Source organism: Megascapheus bottae, chromosome 9, assembly GCF_031878675.1.
Source record: "Megascapheus bottae isolate mThoBot1 chromosome 9, mThoBot2.hap1, whole genome shotgun sequence".
NCBI classification, from domain to species: Eukaryota; Metazoa; Chordata; class Mammalia; order Rodentia; family Geomyidae; genus Megascapheus; species Megascapheus bottae.
Genome location: NC_143517.1, coordinates 6,561,622 through 6,582,682, shown reverse-complemented (window position 1 = coordinate 6,582,682; position 21,061 = coordinate 6,561,622). Strand labels below are relative to the sequence as shown.

General features: G+C 47.0%; 1 protein-coding gene and 1 long non-coding RNA gene across 2 annotated transcripts in view; both read right to left on the bottom strand.

Annotated features, from left to right (window-relative positions):
* LOC150058738 (uncharacterized) overlaps nt 1–11,026 on the bottom strand; it is a 51,899-nt gene extending 40,873 nt beyond the window's left edge. Inside the window, exon 1 of the long non-coding RNA XR_016536553.1 lies at nt 10,741–11,026. This is a non-coding gene — a long non-coding RNA (uncharacterized LOC150058738). The remainder of the gene's footprint in view (nt 1–10,740) is intronic.
* Nucleotides 11,027–17,220: 6,194 nt separating this feature from the next.
* Nucleotides 17,221–19,597, bottom strand: Sox17 (SRY-box transcription factor 17). Its single transcript, XM_090338632.1, has 2 exons — nt 19,030–19,597; nt 17,221–18,586 (listed from the first exon to the last, which is right to left on the bottom strand). Exons 1-2 carry the CDS (start codon nt 19,337–19,339, stop codon nt 17,664–17,666), a joined length of 1,233 nt encoding a protein of 410 aa, XP_090194758.1. The 5' UTR covers nt 19,340–19,597; the 3' UTR covers nt 17,221–17,663.
* Nucleotides 19,598–21,061: the final 1,464 nt, after the last annotated feature.

Below are 21,061 nucleotides of genomic sequence, written 5' to 3'. Positions count from 1 at the left end.
AAGCAAACCTTTTACACTTCGTTATTTCACTAAATACATCATTTCCATTATTTGTGTGCTGTCCTTATCCTGCCTTCTACAAACACAAGTTCCTTGGGAATAAGGGGTTGTGCCCTGTTCATTCATAGAGACAATATGCAGTGTCAGTGTCTAGTAGACATTCAGTAAACGTTTCATGAAATAAATTTGGCCCTAAACAAAACTCAACTTTCAGGTAGCTATGTCATATTAATAGATCAATCTATTTAAGGGCATAATTAGAATCACTTCAAGTATGAATCTCAGATGGCCAAGGTAGGCCACAGTCTTTTTTTTTTTCCTCTTCTCTTTTTAAAATCTTTCCTTCATTCCAGCTTTCCTTGAGAATCACTAGCTTACAGAAGGCAGTGAGCCTCAGTATCTAACTTGAATATGTTTTGTTAGCGGCTGGCTCTAATCTAGGAAGGGGAGTGAGCAAACAAGGGATTCAGGCAATGTTAAACTATAACGAAGGTAGGGTGAAGTCAGTGGTACTGAGCTTGCGCACACAGAGGGGGCTGGGAGCTGGCTCCTTAATCAGCCCTAAGTGGGGGAAGTAATTAGTGGAGATCTGGGGAATAGGCAGCCCAGAGGATATGCCCACAGGGAGAAATCGCCCAATATTGTCTAGTCTCCAGGCCTTCCTCAAATTATTCGGTATCTGCTTCTGTGCTTGATCTGTTTTAGATCAAGAATGATCCCTACAAAACTGTCATGGATCAGAATTCTCAGACTTAGCCCTCAAAATGTGGCCCATCAGGCTTCCCCGGGAAAGAACTTATTAGACACAATTGATTTGATCTGAATGGCATTTTTACTGGGCACCAGTGCTTATGCCACTGTGATCCTAGCTACTTACAGGTTGAGATCTGAGGAGCACAGTTCAAAGCCAGCCTGGGAACAAAAGTCTATGAGACGCTCATCTCCAATTAACCACCCAAAAAGCCAACTGTGGCTCCAGAATGCTAGCCTTGAGCAATAAAGCTTAGGGATAATGCCCAGTTCAAGCCTCAGGACCAGCAGCAAGATAAAAAGCTGAAGGACAGAGTGCATGCCCTGAGTTCATGCCCCAGTACTGGTGAGTGCAAATGTGTGTGTGTGTGTGTGTGTGTGCGCGCGCGCACACGTGCCAATGTACCCACACAAAGATAGCAAGATTTCCCAGAAATCCTTATGCATATTTGAATGTGAAATTTGCTGTTCCATATCCAAATTCAACCCAATATTTCCGGTAACTTCTTAAGTAGTGCAAATACTAGTCTAAGAACATCTCGCAATCTTTCCTTCTCTGGACCACAGGACTTAGCAAGCCCAGCCTTCCACATCCCTTAGTCCTCTCATACTCCTGAATCATATCCACCATGGTGGCTTCAAGACCCTGCTTCACTCAGCGCCCTCCAGGCTCTCTTCTAGTGAGCAAAAGGGTGGTAGTCGCAGCCTGTGTAACCCCATTGTGTCTAAAGAGAGTATCTTTCAGCCACACCCTTTCTCTGGGCTTGGAATTGTCGGAGGCCCTCCCAAGTTGGTCACAACAGCTTGAGACAAGCAAGACTACTCACCTGAGAAGAGTAAGCCCCACCCAGCCTGCAAGGCCCAGTACTAGAAAGGGGAAATTTCTTCCTGAAGATATTGGTTTGAAGCCAGATTGAGCAGTCCCTATTTCTTATCACCAATTAGCCAAGAAGCTGGCGTGAAGCTGTGGCTCAAGTGGTAGAGCACCAGCCTTGAAGGAAAAAGCTAAGGGCCATTTCCCAGACCCTGAGTTCAAATCCCAGCACTGAAGGGGGAAAAAAAAGGAAAGAAGAGGCTGGGAAGATACCAACAAATGCCACTATCACATATGAACATAGGATCTAGAGGATAAAAAGAGAACTCTATGTAGATATCAGTCCTTAAAGAATAATACAACACAGGGTCGATAGTTTGCCCTAGTGTAAAGTGCTTGCCTTACATGCAAGACCCAGGTTTGACTCCTCAGTACCCCATACATAGTGCTCATGCCCCAGGACTGGCAAAATAATAATAATAATAATAATAATAATAATACACTCATGATGTGAGTATTAAAGTACTTCATTTTGATATTTAACTAGAAACTAGGTTGTAGCATCCTTGACCAAACACATGCTTCCTGAAAATCCGTTTAAAATGCTCTGCAAGCCAGCCACTGGTGACTTACCTCTGTAGTTTTAGCTACTCAGGAGGCTGAGATCTGAGAATCTCTGTTCAAAGCCAGCCCAGGCAGAAAAATTCTTGAGACTCTTGTCTCCAGTTAACCACCAGAAAACCAGAAGTGGAGCTGTTGCTCAAGGTGACAGAATGCTAGCCTACAGCAAAATTGCCGGGGGGGAAAGCATGTAAGCCCTAAGTTTAAGCCCATAAATGACAAAAAAAAAACAAAAACAAAAAAATCCTCAGCAAGACTCCTTTACTTAACACCTACAGTGTTGAAACTGGGAAAAACAACCAAGGAACTCCAAGGTTCCTTTTAGAATACACAACTGAGGTTTGATCTTGAAGTAGCCTAGATCATGTGAAATCTTGTATGTAGCATTATTATAAGGAGCAAGATGTGAACTCTACATTTGATATGGAGAATGCACTTACTGATTAATATTAATCATATCCCATTGGTAGAATACTTACCTACCAGGTAAAAATCCTTGAACACTGGAAAACTAAGTGAAAGAAAAAGAAAATAAAGGAAAATGAAAAAAAGATTATTTTAATATTACCACTGTGGTACCATATCTCAGTCATGAGAAAACAGAAGCCACATTTTGAGAGGTCAATTTGGGATTGTTTATTGGAGAGCTGCTATCTACAGATGGACTTCTGTCTCAAAGACCTGCAGCCCAGTACAGAGTTCTGACCAAGCTGTTAAAAACAAAAGCCACATGCTTGGGGTGGAAACCAATCCTTCACAATCCTTATATGGGAAGTAGCTCAGGTACAAGCAGAAATCTATATTTAGTAGTGTATGCCTCAAACCTCCCAAGGGAGATAGTCTTGTTTTTTTTCTTTTCTTTTAATATTTTTTATTGTAATTAATAAAAGGGTTACATGATATTTGCCAGATAGAAGGTGCATTAATTCACATACATTGATACCCTTTCACATGTCTTGGTCCCCTTTACCTTCCCCCCCACCCCCACCCCTCATCTTGTTTTCCCCCTTTTCTATCCAATTTCAAATAACCTAATACAAATATATCAAATATATCAGATAACAAAGTGAGATACTGTAACAATATGATATAACCAAGGGACAGCAAAAGAGATGAGAGATAACATAGTACATTAAGGACAACAATCATTCATTATATGGCTTTTGTTTCAATATCCTGGAGGTCCTTTCAATTAGCTTCATACTAAATGGCCTTATGTATCAAGGTTTTGCTCTATTGCAAATCTCTGCTAATAGAGCCCAAGGTTTCTACAGATTATGAAAATGAGGGAAACCATTGAGCCTAAGTTCCTTTGAGTCTGGCTTACTTCACTTAATATGATTTTTTTCTAAGTCTTTCCATTTCCTAACAAATGGGTTGATGTCGTTTTTTCTGACAGCAGCATAGAATTCCATTGTGCACATCTTGTTGATCCACTCATCAACTGAGGGACATCTAGGTTGGTTCCATATCTTTGCTATGGTGAATAATGCTGCGATGAACATTATTGTGCTAGTGGATTCAGTATGCCCTAGTTTCTGGATGGTTGGGTAAATGCCAAGTAGTGGAATTGCTGGGTCATAGGGGAGCTCTTCAAATTGGAACTGAACACACATCTCCACCAACGAAAACCCTGTAACTCATGGAGACTGAACAACACATTGTTGAATCACCAATGGGTCATCAAAGAGATCAGAACAGAAATCCATCAGTTTATGAAATTTAACAATAAGGAGCACACAAAATACCAACTCCTTTGGGACACAGCAAAGGCAGTACTCAGAGGAAAATTTATAGCTCTGAGTGCCTATAACAACAAGTTGGAAAAATCGCAAACCAACAAGTTAATGTCCCACCTTAAGCTCCTGGAAAAAGAGCAACAAACCAACCCTAATCCCAGTAGAAGGAAGCAAATTATTAAAATCAAAGCAGAATTAAATGATTTGGAATCCAAAAAAACTATAGAAAGAATCAACAAAACAAGGAGTTGGTTCTTTGAAAGAATTAACAAAATTGACAAACCCTTAGCAAATCTTACCAAAAAAAGAAGAGAGCATACCAAAATAAACAAAATCACAGACGAAAATGGTAATATCATGACAGAAATTACTAAGATCCAGAGTATCATGAGGGAATACTTCTCAAAACTTTACGCCATAAATTTGAGAATCTAGAAGAAATAGATGAATTCCTAGCCAATGTTAACATACTCACACTGAACCAAGAAGAACTATCCCAACTAAACAAGCCTATTTCAAGCACTGAAATAGAAATGGCAATAAGAGAACTTCCACCTAAGAAAAGCCCAGGGCCAGATGGATTCACAGCTGAATTCTATAAGGTCTTCAAAGCAGAGCTCACACCAATACTCCTCAAGCTCTTCAACAAAACTGAAAATGAAGGTTCTCTACCAAACTCATTCTATGAAGCCAGTATAACCCTCATCCCCAAACCACACAGATTCATCAAAGAAAGAGAACTATAGACCTCAACAAAATACTGGCCAACTGTCTACAACAACTCATCAAAAAAATTATACACTATGATCAAACTGGATTCATCACAGGGAGGCAAAGCTGGTTCAACATACGCAAATCAATTAATATAATTCAACACATCAACAGGAGCAAGGACAAAAATCACATGATTGTCTCAATAGATGCAGAAAAGGCATTTGACAAGATCCAACACCCCTTTATGTTAAAAGCTCTGGAGAAACTAGGAATCCATGGAACATTCCTCAATATAATAAAGGCTGTGTACGACAAACCCACAGCTAGTATTATACTTAATGGCAAAAAGGTAAAGCCATTCCCTCCAAAATCAGGAACGAGACGAGGATGCCCACTCTCTCCTCTCCTCTTTAACATAGTATTAGAATTCCTAGCCAGTGCAATAAGGCAAGAAGCAAGCATAAAGGGGATCCAAGTAGGGAAAGAGGAAGTAAAACTATCCCTCTTTGCAGATGACATGATTCTGTATTTAAAGAATCCTATAGACTCTACTCCCAAGTTCCTTGAGCTGATTCAAAACTTTGGAAGGGTAGCAGGCTATAAAATTAACCCTCAAAAATCAACTGCGCCAACAGTGAGAGGAACAAGGCAACAATCAGGAAAGCAACTCCTTTCTCAATAGCCTCAAAGAAAATAAAGTACCTAGGAATTAGCTTAACTAAGAATGTAAAGGACCTTTTTGATGAAAACTTTAAAACCCTGAAAAAGGAAATTAAAGCAGAACTAAGGAAATGGAAAAATCTCCCATGCTCCTGGATTGGAAGAATCAACATCGTGAAAATGGCAATCTTGCCAAGGGCTATCTACAAATTCAAGGCAATACCCATCAACATCCCAATGTCATTCTTTAAAGAAATAGAAGAGGGAGATAGTTTTGAGGGAATGAAACCATTCTCTGCCAGCATTCTCTGCAGCAAGTTTCCTAAGGCTAAACAGCAAGACATCTGCAATTCAATGAATGTGCTGAGTGGAAACGCCCCCTCCACCCACCAAGGCACCAGGATAGCTGTGAGAAGTTCCTGAGACTGCAGCCTCTTCACCGCTAACAGCTAACCCTCCTCTTTGAAAACCAGCATTTACAACTGGCATCACTGGAAGAGGTTTTTGGTTGTCTGGGGTTTTGTTTGCTTGTTTGTTTTGCTTTTCGTTTGAGGCGGGGTCTCTCTGTGCAGTGCAAGCTGGCCTGGAGTACTCTCTGTAGGCTACCTGGCCTCAAACTTAACCATCCTCCTGCCTCAGCCTTCAGGCAAGTGACCATCACACCTAGCTCCAGCTAATAACATACTAAAAGGAAAAAACACAAGCTCCCAAGAGGCTGTTGCCTGAGCTTTCTAGGAAGTGACATCAGCCAGAGAAAGTAGGAGAGGAACCTTCTGTCTGACTGTGTTGTATTACTCATTTTTTCCTGAGTCCCCACCTGGGACATAACTTCTTGAGAATAAGAAGAGCAAATTCCTTCCTGCTGTGCATTGTATTTCACACTCAGGGTACTGGCAGTCTTTCTCAGTGCCTCTGAAGTGCTGTGTTAAACCCCTTCTGTGGAGGTGATCCCAGGAAAGGCTGGATCTGCCTGAGAAGCACTCTGTCCCCTTTCTCTCCTAACTGTATCCTGTGGCTTGAGGATTATGGGGGGAGAGAAGACGGGGAGGACAACAGGATTCTCTCCAGGTTAATTGAGCCACAAGTGGCAGTTGATTCATTTCTTTTCCCAAAGCCACAGCTCCTGGCTGACAGGACTCCTCAGCCCTCCAGATTTCCAATAACTGCTTTTCCATCTTCCTGGTTGGGGTTGTTGAGTGGTACTTTGAGCCCCTGGTGCTCTAGTGAATTTCTAGTCCCTGTCCTAATCGGCCAACTACAGAATGACTGCTCACTGATTTTTCTCCAATAATCCATTTTAACTACATCACGTGTTTCATGTTGACCCTTGACTAACACAGACACAATGCATTTAGTATTATAAAATAGACATATGGGCTGGAAGTTTGGCCTAGTGGTAGAGTGCTTATGTAACATGCATGAAGACCTGGGTTCGATTCCTCAGTACCACATACATAGCAAAAAGCCAGAAGTGGTGCTGAGGCTCAAGTGGTAGAGCTCTAGCCTTCAGAAAGCCCAAATATAGTGCTCACTCCCTGAGTTCAAGCCCCAAGATTGACAAAAGTAAAAAAATAAAAATAAATAAAAAACAGACATATGCAGAGCAGGTCACCAATGACTCACACTTGTAATCCTAACTTCTCAGTAGGCTGAGATTTGAGGATCACAGTTCAAAGCCAGTCTGAGCAGGAAAATCTGTGAGACTCTTTATCTCTAATTAATCACTAAAAAAAACCAAAGGTGGTAGAGCACTATTCTTGAGCAAGAAATCTCAGAGAAAGCATCCAGGCCCTGAGTTCAAGCCCCAGATTTGGCGCACACACACACACACACACACACACACACACACACACAATAGACATATGAACAATTTTTAAATATTAATTTTCAAATGTATAAAAACATTAATCTAGAATTTCAGAAATGAGTTGACATTTACAGGGAAATGGATGAACCTGGAGAAAATGACTGTTAAGTGAAGTAAGTCAGGCTCAAAGAGTCAAAGGAGGCAGGTTTTCTCTCAAATGTGGTAGTTAGATTGAAATTATAACCATATACAAAAGCATACACAGAGTCATATGCAAATACATAAACATATTAACTCACTTGAACAAGTTTGCAGTTTTACAAAATGAATACCAGGAAGCTAGAATATGCATTGTGGGAGGAGGGAAGGTCCACAGGAGTAAGGGGAGGAGGAGAGGGGAAATGTGGGGGAATATAGTCATAATGTTCAATGGACATGGGTGAAGAATAGACCCAGGTAATTTGTGGGGGATGGGTATGGTTGGGAGAAATGAGGGAGAGTGACAGAAAGGGTGACATTGATCAAGATGGATTATACTCATAAACTGACACATTGAGTTAAAACCCCCTTATTTAAAGATAGTAAAAACAACAAAAAAGTAGATACAACTTGACATGCAGAAGAAAAAGAATGTTCGGTAAATATTTAAAACTACTTGGAACAAGCTCCTTCTTGAAGGAGAAAGTTGCTTTCTTTTCTATTTTTCAAAAAAACGTTTCAATTACAAAACTGAGCTATGTAGGGCCGGGAGTTTGGCCTAATGGTAGAGTGCCTGCCTAGCATGCATGAAGACCCAGGTTTGATTCCTCGGTACCACATACATAGAAAAAAGCCAGAAATGGTGCTGAGGCTCAAGTGGTAGAGCTCTAGCCTTGAGAAAGTCCAAGGACAGTGCTCAGACTCTGAGCTCAAGCCCACGAGTGGAAAAAAAAAAAAAAGAGCTATGTATGGAAATTTAGGCAGGTGCTGTTGGGAGCTGGTACCTGCAAAAAGGAGAAAGTGCCAATAGAGAAGAATGAGGATGGAGCACTTTGTGTATCTGGAAATAAAACAGTGAAATCTATTCAAATTATTTTAAGGAGGGGAATGAGAGGGAGATTGGGAAGTCAGTGTTTGATGAGGTATGGAAACATACGATGAAATTCCCCTTGTGCAAGTAATGTAAAAGAATAAATCTTTTGAAAAATAATGTAAGGAGAAAGTGAAAGTTGACTGTTGGGGCCCCATTTTGCATGCCTTGGGTGGGATGTTAACTGTTCAATATTATCCTTACCAGAGAGCTCACTCCAAGGACAGACACATATCCTATACCCGACTGTCATAACTAATGCACAGTGAACTGAGAACTGAAATCAGAGTTAAAGTCCACAGTGGCACCTAAGCTTAGCAGTCTAGCCAGAGTCCAGCTGTGCTTTGGGAGCATGTGAGCACCTCGCATGGAAGATGTTGCTGCAAGATGATGATGATGATAATGATGATGATGATGATGATGGTGGTGATGATGGTGAGGATGGTGGTGGTAGTGGTGGTGGTGGTAGTGATAGTGGTGGTACTGGTGGTGGTGATGATGCAGGCAAAGCCTCCAACACAGCATCACACACATTCTGGGCGCGGTGGAACCCAGGGCTTGCAGTTCTTCAGATGGGACTGGGACCTTGTCGGAGGGGGGGAGGAGGTGGAAGGGGCTAGGAGGGAGGTGCTGGGCTGAGGCGGTCAGGGTAGGAGTAGGAGGGGCGCTGCAGGCCTGAGTATCCTGGGCACCCCCCTCCCCGTAGCAACCCTCGCCTCCCCGCCTCGCAGGGTTCCCTTCACAATCTTTGACCTGACAACCCACCAGGGAAGTCTCAGACCTCTGTAGACCCTGGAAAGGACCCAGGCCTGGCGCTGGGCCTGTGGGGAGAGCCCCAAGGAGAGGAGCCGACCTGGGCACGCTTCCCAGGGAGAGAACCAGTGTCCTGGTGATTCCCGTGAGCCACACCTGCATCGCGATGGTGTGGCCACAGAATGCAGCGCTCGCTGTTTCCGCGTGGGTTCCTTCATTTTATGAAAAGAAACACTTTTATGCAAGAGAGCGATGGTTTTTACAGCTTTCGTAACAGCAGCACCTGGCTGTGTCGTTCCTTCTTGAAAACAAAACTCGGGAGGCTGAGATCTGAGGATGGCAATTCAAAGCCAGCCCTAGCAGAAAAGTCTCTGTGAAACTCTCATCTCCGGTTAACCACCCCAAAACAGGAAGGGGTGCTGTGGCTCAAGTGGTAGAGTGCTAGCCCCGAGCAAAAGAGCTGAGCCCACAAAATAATCCAAGCCACCCTCTCTTTGTCATGCTAACATAAATGTCAGCAACCACAACCCAGTAATGATCAAATCTGCTCACCTAACACTGTAAAATTCCCAGCTTCCAGACGGAAATGTCAAGTGCTGTTCTACACCATTCATAATGAGTCGTTTTATTGTAGTCAGTCAGTAACTCCCCACCCCACCTGTCTCTCAGTTCCTCCCTCTGAAAATGAAAGAAAACAAAGAAGAGGGGCCAGGAGTGTGGCCTAGTGGTAGAGTGCTTGCCTGGCATGCGTGAAGCCCTGGGTTCAATTCCTAGGTACCACACACGCAGAGAAAACCAGAAGTGGTGCTGTGGCTCAAAGAGTAGAGTGCTAGCCTTGAGAAAGCCCAAAGACAGTACCCAGGCCCTGAGTGCAGTCCCCAGGACTGGGAGGAGGAGGGGGAGGGGGAGGGGAAGCGAAGAGGGAGGGGAAGGAGAGGGAGGAGAGAAAGAGAAAGAGAAGGAAAGACAAGAAGGAAGGGAGGGAGGGAGGGAGGGGGGGGAGGGGAGAGGAGAGGAGAGGAGAGGAGAGGAGAGGAGAGGAGAGGAGAGGAGAGGAGAGGAGAGGAGAGGAGAGGAGAGGAGAGGAGAGGAGAGGAGAGCTTTGGAATTAGGGCATTCAGATTTTCTTGTCTAAAGAGCATTGCCTGATAGCCTCTGAAAAGCCTTCTCCAAGACTCTTGAGTAAATTCATTTCATCCCCTGCTTCCAACGCTGCCTCAAAGATTAAAACTCCAGAAATGCGTGCGAGTCGTGCGAGGCACACTGAGAACTCTACACACCACCCTCTAAAGCAGATTTCCAGAGCCCACAGCTCCTCTTCACGCTTCTGCCTCCACCTGCTTTGGACACATAGCTGGGCCTCGAACCCGGCCCCCACCCCACCTCACCTCCCCACCCCCGCCCCGCCTCATCCCCCACCTTCGCGTCCCTGGGGGCGGGGGGGGGAGGGGGGCTCAGCGACTCCCCCACGGGCAGGGTCTCCAGTCTGGCCTTCATCAAGGGCAACGCTCCGGGGCTGGGGCCCTGAGCGCCGCGTCCTGCCCCACCCGGCGGGAAAGGCAGCCTCGGGGCAGGGCCGCAGGGGGATGGGAGGGCCTGTGAGATCCGGGACGCTGGAGTGTTCTCGGGTCTCCACACTGGAACCCACCCGCCGCCAGTGTTCCGGTTCTCGGGTCCACGCAGCGGCACCAAGGGCCCCACGCGCCGGCGGGGTACGCCTGTCGCCCGGGCGTGGGAATACTGACGCCGGGCCGCCGCGGGTTCCGGGGCGGCTCGTGTTACCCACTAACACCAGACAACACAGAAACCTCACCGCGTCCTCCGCAAAATCCTGTCCCCTCCTCGAAGGAAATCCAGTCCCGGATGTCACGTTTGAGCCGGGTCAAGTCTGGACGCCGCAGCCTGGCGGTCCAGTCGGGCTGGGTGCGGGCCGGGCTCCCGCGCGCGGGCTGGACGGCGAGGCGGCCCCGGGGCGCAGAGCCCACTGCCCGGACTCCTGCGCGGTCCTGGCCGCGGGCTCTCCTCCACTCTCCTCCAGGGCCCTCCGACTCACGGTCGTTTACCTTCATGCCAATCCACTGCTGGTTTTCTTCTTTTTTTTTTTTTTTCTTTAATGCTGAAATTAAGATAGCCAGGCTGGTGATGCCGGGAGCGGGGCACGCGGCTCGCGGCGCCCGGGGGGCTCCGAGGTGCCCAGCGCGGGGTGGGAGCGGCCGCCGCGCGCCCAGCGCCAAGGATCCTTGCCCTGAAGCTTGGGGTTTGCCCCTTGAACGGAGCATGGTTTGTTTTCTATAAAGAAAGGCACTGAAGAAAGCTGGTTTACTTACTTCTCTGGAGGAACATAGGAAGTCTAGATGTTACAAGGAGATCAGAGGTTCGGATTTTCGGGTGCTGATTGATTCCTAAGGCGTAAGCAGCAGTATTTCGCGTGCTGTTTATGCCTCCCCTCCCCTCTCCCCGTCACCCTCCCGCCCCCCCCCCCCCCCAGCAGCTACTTAAATTACATTCTGGCTTCCCCTAAACCGAGGAGAGTCTGGAGAAAGTTGGGGGCAGACATCTTTTACCTTTCCCAGTGGGGAACAACACTTCCTATTTACGGGAAGAACAACAAAAAAAGTATGTGATCCCAATACCAAAAAAGGCGATGGTAATTCAGAGAAGAAATGGAAATAAAATATGACCACATACTCAAGATAGAAAATTCATAGTTACCACAGCAGCGAACAATGACCCTAGAATTCACCCATTAATCAGAACTTCACTGTCCAATCGGCTGAATTATTAATCTAGATGAATATCCAGTAAGAAAAATGAAAAATATTGATTCTAATATGTGGAACTAATTGTGGAAAAAAGAGAACTTTGCAACAACTACCATGCTTGAATTCTTACATGGACATGTTCTTGTAAATTTTTGAAACATTTTAAGTAGATATGTGTGTATACATATATATGCATATATATAATGCCCTCAATCTCTGTGTTGAAGCCACGAATTTAAATTTTTCTTACACCATCCTGTAATTCTGATATTTTCAGTTTAATATTCTTGATATTTTATGTGCACCTGCAACCCCTACATACTATTGTATTCAAACCACCAACTAAAGTACCCTTGATCTGCATAGAAAATGTCTCCTTTTCCAGCAAGTCTAAATTTTCTTCTCCGCAGTCTGTCCGCAAATGCCCTCAGGGAAATAATTTTTTTTGAGGTCAGAATAATTTAGAAACCTGAGTGTCCACATTCAGCATAAAGTCAATTGCCAGAAGGCAGAATCTATTTCTTAAGTTGCAGTCTTACCTTCCCTTCCCTGCAAGAATTCCCACTGCTCCAACTTCAGAAATAAATGCTGTGGAACCACCATTCAGGCTGAACACAGAGGTTTCTGTTAGCAGTCTGGATATTCAGAGTCACAATTTGCCCCTTCTCTTGGGGAGGGGAGGCATTGTGCGACATGATTATGGCAACGTTGTACACAAGTACTTCACATGAAAGCTGTTTCTGTTCACATTGTATAATCAGAGTCTGCATTGTCCAAAGTTCAGAATTAAATAGATGATCTGTTGTCTCCAGTAAATATGGACACTCATACAAAACTAAGGTCCTTAAACCTCAGCCTCCTGAGTAGCTAGGATTACAGGCAGGAGCCACCAGCACCCAACTCTAGTTCTCTTTTGAGAAAAGAAACATTAGTGAAATAGTTACTTTCCTCTTTGCCACTTTTATAAGTAATAATAAATTTACTTGTGACTCTAATTTTTAATAGAGATTATTCAGGGGCCTCTTGGGAGAAAAGATATCCGCTCACTATTATTCTCAATCATGGGCAGATTTGTTTGTATGTATTTATATTTGTTTCTAAGGAAAACAGCAAAACTCAAGAAAAAAAAAAGTCAGTGCTTTTAAAACTTACTAGCTAAGGGCAAGTGATATAGTTCAGTGGCAGAGGGCTTGCCCCTGGGTGTCACTAGCTAATTAGGTACCTGGATCCCTTCACCTGTGTCCATGCAGAAAAACCAGTCCATGCCTTTGATATAGGTGGATTTTACTGACCGTTTTACCTGTTGTCCTTCCCTTGAAAATAATAAAGATGTCTCTGACAGGCATTAATGCCTTTTTTCCTTGACTCGGTCCAGGGCTCACATTCCAGTATTTTAAAAGGAGAAAGGGGTTCAAAATGGTTCAAGGTCGTCTGTTACAACATAACTAAGTACCTTTAAACTTAGTGGTTGATACTAGCCATACCTCATCCCTTTCTTATTTTAACTCTCTCCCGATTGTGGACTGCCTGGGAACTTCTGGTTTTTATGTGGGGGAGGGAGGGTATCTTGTCTTGTCTGGTGATGCTGGGTATCAAACCTGTTTTTATGAATGTTAGCCAAACACTCTGTCACTCCAGTCAGTGGATAGCGAGTGGAAGTGAGCAGGAGGGGAAGCCAAGCCTTTTCCCTTCCTTTCCATCTTCCTGTGCCCTCCAACTTTGGTAAACAGACTTTTAATTGCTCAGGGCTTCCTGGGCACCAGAAACAAAACCTACAAAGCCTTCCTACCCAGTTGGTCCAGAAGCTAGCACAATACTAATTTCATTGCCTTCCATTGGATTAGCGTAGCAAATTTAACCCAGGGGAAATGTGGGAGAGGATTCTACAGGAATATAAATGCCAAGTACAGTTTGTTAGGACAAATCTTAAGAAATTAACTACCACCCCCATCAAAAGATACATCTTCATCGTGACCAAGCTTTGTGATAAAAGTTTCTATTCTCCATCATTCTTGACTTCTGGGTGACAAGACTACATGGATTGTAAATCAAAGCCAGCCATAGTAGGAAAGTTCATGAGACTCTATAATCACTTAGCCAGCAAATGGGTCAGTAGCCTTGGGTGAAAAAGCTGAAGGACAGCACCAGGCCCTGGGTTCCAGCCCCAGTACTAACAAAAAAAAAAAAGGAAAGAAGGAAGAAAGGAAGGAAGGAAGGAAGGAAATGAGGGAGGGGGGGAGGGAAGGAAGGAGAAGGAAAGAAGGGAGAAAGGAAGGAAGGAAGTGAAAAGGAAGGAAGTCAGTATAGGGAGATGTTACTTGGTATTTTCAAACATGGGCTTCCAGGGCTGGGAGTTTGGCCTAGTGGTAGAGTGCTTGCCTAGTATACATGAAGACACAGGTTCGATTCCTCAGTACCACATACATAGAAAAAAAGCTGGCAGTGGTGCTGTAGCTCAAGTGGTAGAGCACTACCCTTGAGACAAGTCCAAGGACAATGCTCAGGCCCTGAATTCAAGCCCCACAACTGGCCAAAACAAAACAAAAACAACAACAACAACAAAAATAGGCTTCCACACTTGGGTGGCATCTCTCCCAACAAGCCACCATCAGACTTCCAAATCTGATGGGTTTAGATTCCTACAGCTCTTGGTTATGTGTGTGATGAATTACCTGAAAGGCTATCTGAAGTACAAAGTGGACATGCATGTATATTTATTCCTGAGGAAAGGCTTTCTCTATTATCTTCAGATAAATCCAAATATGAAAGACATTTAAAGCTGCTAGAACCACAAAACTGCTCTGGGTTCTTCAGTGGACTTCTAAAGTATCTTAGAATTGGCTTAGATCTATGATCCTAATTATTTAGAAGGTTGAAATCTGAGGATCAAGATTGAAAGCCAGTCATGGCAGAAAAGTCTGTGAGAGTCTTTTTTTTTTTTTTTTTTTTTTTTTTTTTGCCAGTCCTGGGCTTGAGCTCAGGGCCTGAGCACTGTCCTTGGACTTTCTCAAGGCTAGAGCTCTACCACTTGAGCCTCAGCACCACTTCTGGCTTTTTTTTTTTTCTATGTATGTGGTACCGAGGATTTGAACCTGGGTCTTCATGCATGCTAGGCAAGCACTTGAACCACTAGGCCAAACTCCCGGCCCTGTGAGACTCTTATCTCAAATTAACTGTCAAAAGGCCTGAAGTAGAGCTGTGGCTCAAGTGCTAGAGAGCCAGTCTGGAATGATAAGCTGAGGGAAAATGAGTTAACTTTAAGTTCAAGCCCCAATACGAGCACCACACACACACACACACACACACACACACACACACACACACACACACACACACACACACACACACACACCTGAGAAGTTGACATGGGGGTTGACATGTATGTTTCCAAATTAAATCAACTTTAAACAAAAAAGAGTCAAATATTAAAGAACAAAGTACTTGCAGTTTCTTATCCAAGTGCCTGAGGAAATACAGGGAATCTATATGGAATCCTTACCTTCAAGAATGAGTAGCCTCCCTTCAGAGAAAAGCACTGGAATTATTTTAGCCATCTTTAGCCATTTAAGTCTTACTTTCCCACCCAGACCTTATGAGTATTAAGAATGCAACTCAACAGGATTGATTCACCTAAGCTCTCAACCTCTTTTCCCTTGTCTATCTTTGTTACTCAAAGGTACAGATGAGTCTTCCTGGGCACCTAAAATCTGAACTGGTCACATGGCTTTGAACCTGAACAAGGACCCTCTTTCTTCCCCCCTCCCCCCACCTCCGTCCTGGGGCTTGAACTCAGGGCCTGGGCACTGTCCTTAGGTACTCAAGGCTAGCCCTCTACCACATGATTCTTGAGTCACAGCACCACTTCTGGCTTTTTTCTGTCTATGTGGTATGGAAAAAACGAACATGGGATTTATGCATGCTAGGCGAGCACTCTACCACTAGGCCACACTCCCTGCCCAAGCACCCTCTTTTATTTATGAGGTCAGCTATTGGAAACACTGTGTGGGGGGGATCCCAGTTGAAGCACTCATACTGGAATGGAAGAACCTCTCTGGGGCCAGGGGAAGAATCAATATGGAAAAGTGTAGAATATTTAGGAAAAGCTACATGGATTTGATAACACAAGGTGAGTTTTCTAATTATATAATTACTAAGGTGGCTTACATTAACAAGACTTTTCCACACAGAAACTTTTCATCCTTTCCACACTGCTATCCACAGATCCTTACCAAAAACATACCTAGCTATTTTCAAATAATCCAGCCAAATATGTCAGCTTAGATCAATGTAAACTCTCACCACTGTAAATTCTTCCCGCACTGATGGGATATTTCCCAACACAAATGCTGTGAATGACTTAAAAATGTGTAGTAGGAATGAGGGTATAATTCAGAAGTTGAGGGTTTGTTAGCCTACAGAAGACTTGGAAGACTTGGGGACACACACACACACACACACACACACACGCGCGAACACACAGGTCTATATGCAAATAGGTCCTGAGCTTGCAGGCTTATTCAGCCTCACACTGTGCAGAATGGCATTGTGGGTCCATTTGACACAATGAATACGTGATCATATGTTCCTGTTCATGCCTCAATCTACAGAATGTGTGAAAAATGCCACAGGAGTAATGAGCAGATCTACTTACACTCATGTTACTTGGTATGGCTGTAGCTTTACTCACATTGTAAAGCACACTCTGCACAAACCCACCCATGCACTCTTCCCACATTTAGAGACTCTTGTCAGGAAATAAGTTATTGATTCATGTACCTATAGCAAAATACAAGGGCTGGATTTAAAGGCTAGTGTTGATTAGCTGTCCAAATACTAAGTTTATTTTGAATAGTTTCCAGCCACAATGCATCCCGAAGTGCAACTGTGAGAATTAAAGTCAAGTTGTGTAAGTTATGTTGAGTGATCAAATAAAGATTCATGAGGAATATAAATAAAAAATGGGGGGAGAGGGGACCTAAAGCCTCTTTAAAGAGGCAGGTTTCCAAAAGATTAGACAATGAAACTACTTGAACATCTGCTCTTAAAAGTAGATACAGCAGGGCCAGGAATTTGGCCTAGTGGTAGATTGCCTAGCATGCACAAAGACCCAGGTTGGACTCTTGATACCATACATACACACAGAAAAAAGCTGGATGTGGTGCTGTGTCTCAAGTGGTAGAGCTCTAGCCTTGAGAAAGTCCAAGGACAGTGCTTAGACCCTGAATTCTGTCTCCAGAACTGGCAAAAAAAAAAAAAAGTAGCTATAGTATTAATATTAACCACTACTTTTAAAGACTAGGCAGGCTCACCATTGTTTTTCTCCCCAGCAAAACAATTTACAGCAAATCTAGATGTTCAAGTGTGCATTTTTAGGGCTTCTTGAAGGAATTTAGATTTATTACAGTAAAGCGAAACATTTTCAGTTAAGTATGTGTTTCTAGTTGTACTCGTACTTAACAGGGATTTAAATCAAGTTTCTTCTAGGACTAGTTTGACAGAGACACTGCTAGGATGAAAAAAAATAAAACCCAATACTTCAACTTTTTATTTTTTTTTAAAAAAAGATTAAACACACACGCATACCTGGGGCAAAAATTTTGATCAAATAAATTTCCAAACGATGGAGCAACCGTTTTAAGACGACATTCACAAAAGGTTACTTTTGAGATGCGAAATGGGGTTTGGGTCATGGCAGGAGGAATCAATTTAAAAAAAAAAAAAACAAAAAAAAAAACCCTACAACCACCCTTTCCCCCACAAAAAAAAAATGTTCAAATGGCAGACAAAATAAATTACCATAAATTATATGCCAAGACAACCTTAAAAAAAAGAAAAGAAAAAGAAAATACACTAATAAAACCAAAACAAACCGAAGCTGGGGCTAAGGATTTCCTTAGCTCTTCCTGGAAGTGTGGGACCCGGAGCCTGCGCCCCCTCCGCCCCCTCCCGGCCGATCGCCGCGGCCCGGGAGCTGTCAAACGTCGGGGTAGTTGCAGTAATACACGGCGGAGCTGGCGTCGGACACCACGGAGGAGATGGCCCCGTGGCTGTCGGGGACGCTCACCCCACAGTCATGTCCCTGGTAGGGGAGGCCCATCTCCGGCTTGCACACGAAGTGCAGGTACTGTTCGAATTCCGTGCGATCCACGTCCCCGAGGAGCTCCGCGGGCTGAGCGGGGTCCGCGCCGTCCCGGCAGGGCAGCGCCTCGGGCGGGGGTGACGGCTGCCCCGGGCCGGCCGCGGGGCTCGGCGCGGGCTGCTGCTGCACGTGGAAGCCGCGTCCGCCGCCCGCCGCTGCCGGAGACCCCATCGCGCCGTAGTACATGTGCAGGGCGCCAGGGGGCGCCAGGAGGCCCGGCATCGACGGCCCCGCCGGCTCGGGGCCCAGGCGCGGGTGCAGGTGGCCGGCGGGCGGTTCGGGGGGCATGGCGTAGTCCGAGACCTGCGGGTAGCTGTAGGTGGCGGCCGCCGGGCAGTCCCCAGGCATCGGGGCGAAGAAGGCCGGGTCGGGGTCCACGCCGTCCAGGGGAGACGTGTCCGGCGTGGGCAGCGGGTAGCCGTCCAGTGGGGGCGCGCCCAGGCCCTGGCAGTCGCGGTAGTGGGCGCCCACGTGCGGGGCCAGCATCGGCGGGCCCGCGGGGAAGCCCTGCTCCGGGAAGGGCAGGCCCAAGCCGTCCATCGCCACGCGGCCGCCGTCGGGGCCCAGCGCCGCGGCCTGCGGCTCGGCCAGGCCGTGCAGGAAGCCGCCCTCCACCCGCTTCAGCCGCTTCACCTGCTTGCGCCGCCGCGGCCGGTACTTGTAGTTGGGGTGGTCCTGCATGTGCTGCACGCGCAGCCGCTCGGCCTCCTCCACGAACGGACGCTTCTCCGCCAGCGTCAGCGCCTTCCACGACTTGCCTGCGGGGAGCGGGGCGGGGGGCGCGGGGCGGGGGCGCCGGGGTTACCGCGGGGCGCTCGCTCCTCCGGCCCCGCCTCGCGCGCCTCCCGCCGCCCGGGGCCGGATCGGCGCGCAGCCGAGTCCCCGCTCGCGCCCCCGAGCCTCCCAGCTCCCCGCGGTTCTCAACACCGGCCGGGTAAAAAGGGTCGGCCCGGGTCGGGGAACTGTGGCTGCCGGCCTCCCCCCCCCCCAGCCCACCCCACCGCGGCCAGGCCGGGAAGCCGCCCCCCCCCCCCCCGCCCGCCACTCCACCTCCCGGGCCACCCGGGTCACCCGAAAGTTGGGGAAGCCAGGGCGAGACCAGCGGGGAGAGGAAGGTGGCTAGACCCCGCGGGGGCCCGCAGGCCCGGGGCGCCCCGCCCCGCCCGCCCCGCGCCCGGCCCCGGCCCCGGCCCGCACTCACCCAGCATCTTGCTCAGTTCCGCGTTGTGCAAGTCCGGGTTCTGCTGCGCCAGCCGCTTGCGCTCGTCCTTCGCCCACACCATGAAGGCGTTCATCGGCCGCCGGATGCGGGACTCGCCCTTGGCCCGGCCCGAGTTCCCAGACGGCGCCCCGCTACTCGCCGCCGCCTCGCCGCCCTTCACCTTCACATCCCCGAGGGGGCTCAGAGACTCGGCCCACGGGCACGGGCCCAGCCCCGCCATCACCGCGGGCAGCGCGCTCCGGGCCTGGCTCTGGTCGTCACTGGCGTATCCCGCATCCGGGCTGGTCATGGCGCTCCAGCCCTGCCCCGCGCCCCGCTCCCCTCGGCCAGACACGCCGCCTCCCCCGGCCTGGGGGAGGGGTGGTGAGAGCGAGCCGGGAGACGCCGCGAGAACCACCCGGGCCCCCCCACCCGACGCGGGCCCACCGCCGGCGAGCCCCGCCAGTCCCAGCCCGCCGCCTAGCCGGCACCCCCGGGCCACCCAGTGACACTGCGGGTGTCCCCCCGCTCGCGGGGCCTTTTCTGCACCGACGTGGCCAATGGAGCGATGGGGGCGGGCCGGGCGCGAGCGGTTCGACCCACGCCCAGGCGGTGGTCGGAGTCCCAAGTCCCAGTTCAACCCCACCCCGCCCCCGGCCCCGCCCCCGGCTCCGCGTCCTCCGGCGCACCTGCCCCCGGAGAGGGGGGCTGGAGCCGGGCCCGGCGCCGCGTCCTCTCCGGAGGGCCCCGGACCGGGGACGGCTTACAGACGGCGACAAACAAAACACGACCCGGGGCTGCCAGGTAGAGAGATGGAGCCCAAGGTAGGCCGCCCCACGTGTCTAAGCATCCCTGGGATTCTCTTTGAAATCACCCCTCTAGCATGCGAGCTCTGGGTGGCTCAGTGCGGGTAACTGAATAGGAGTCGACTTCAAATGTACCTTCTTCAAGGCAGAAGACACTGCTGATAAACCGTCGGTCTCTTCTGAGGACTCACCCCGCTGACCTTGTATTCAAGGGAAAAGATCATTTTTGAAACCACAGAAAAGTCGGGAAGGTGTCTGATTTCTAAGATTTCATCTGAGAATCAGGATTTTATTCACAATAAAAGATACCTATAGAATGTGTATACGAAATGTGTAGTGTGTGTGTGTGTGTGTGTGTGTGTGTGAAACATGTCGCATATCTTTTCAGTACAAGAGGCAAGACTTGGTTCTGAGTTCTGTGAAGGATTTGCATCAGATCCTCGCCCTCTCCCCCAAATAAAATGTCAAAGCAGCAGTAATATTTGTCTCGGTGGCCAAGTTTATTAGTTTAATCCATTTGAGTAGCAAAGTAACTATTTCCCAGCAACTGTTAAAGGTGGCTATCCTGGCAGTTAATTATGGCATTTTTATACATTTCTTTAGACTGCACAGCAAATCTGAGTGACTAGTAAACTTATTTTTAGTAAACTAGTGAAAACTTTTTTTTTTTCCTGTGGGAATTTTAAACATGCCCCTGTGTCACAGACAATACAACATATCACTGAAAGGTTCGAAACATCCTCCTCTAAACAACCTAAGAGGAAGATGCTATTATAGCCTAGGAGAGGAAACTGAGGCCAGGAAGGCTCTGGAAGTTGGAGAGATCAAAGTATCAGGAAGGTAAAATTCCCACTCAGCATCTGCGTTCAGACCAGGAACTCGTAATCACCAAGCCTGGCTCTTTCGTTTGTGTATTTGCATTTTTTTAAAGGCAACTGACTTTTCAAAAGTAGCTCAATCTGTCCATAAATTTGAAGGAAGAATAATCCCAATACAGCAGTCTCCAGGAAAGACTTCCTTTTCCCTTTTCTTTCTTTCCTTTTCTTTTTCGTTTCGTTTCTCTAGGAAGATGTGATGAAAAAGTAGCACTTAATATTTGGGAATCAGAGAAATTAAACACTGAGGTTTTTTTTAACAACGAAGACTTTATATTTTTAAAGTCAACTCTACCGGCATCAAGTTTTTTGCCTTCAGTTTTTAATGTTGCCCCCTTTTTCCAAAGAACT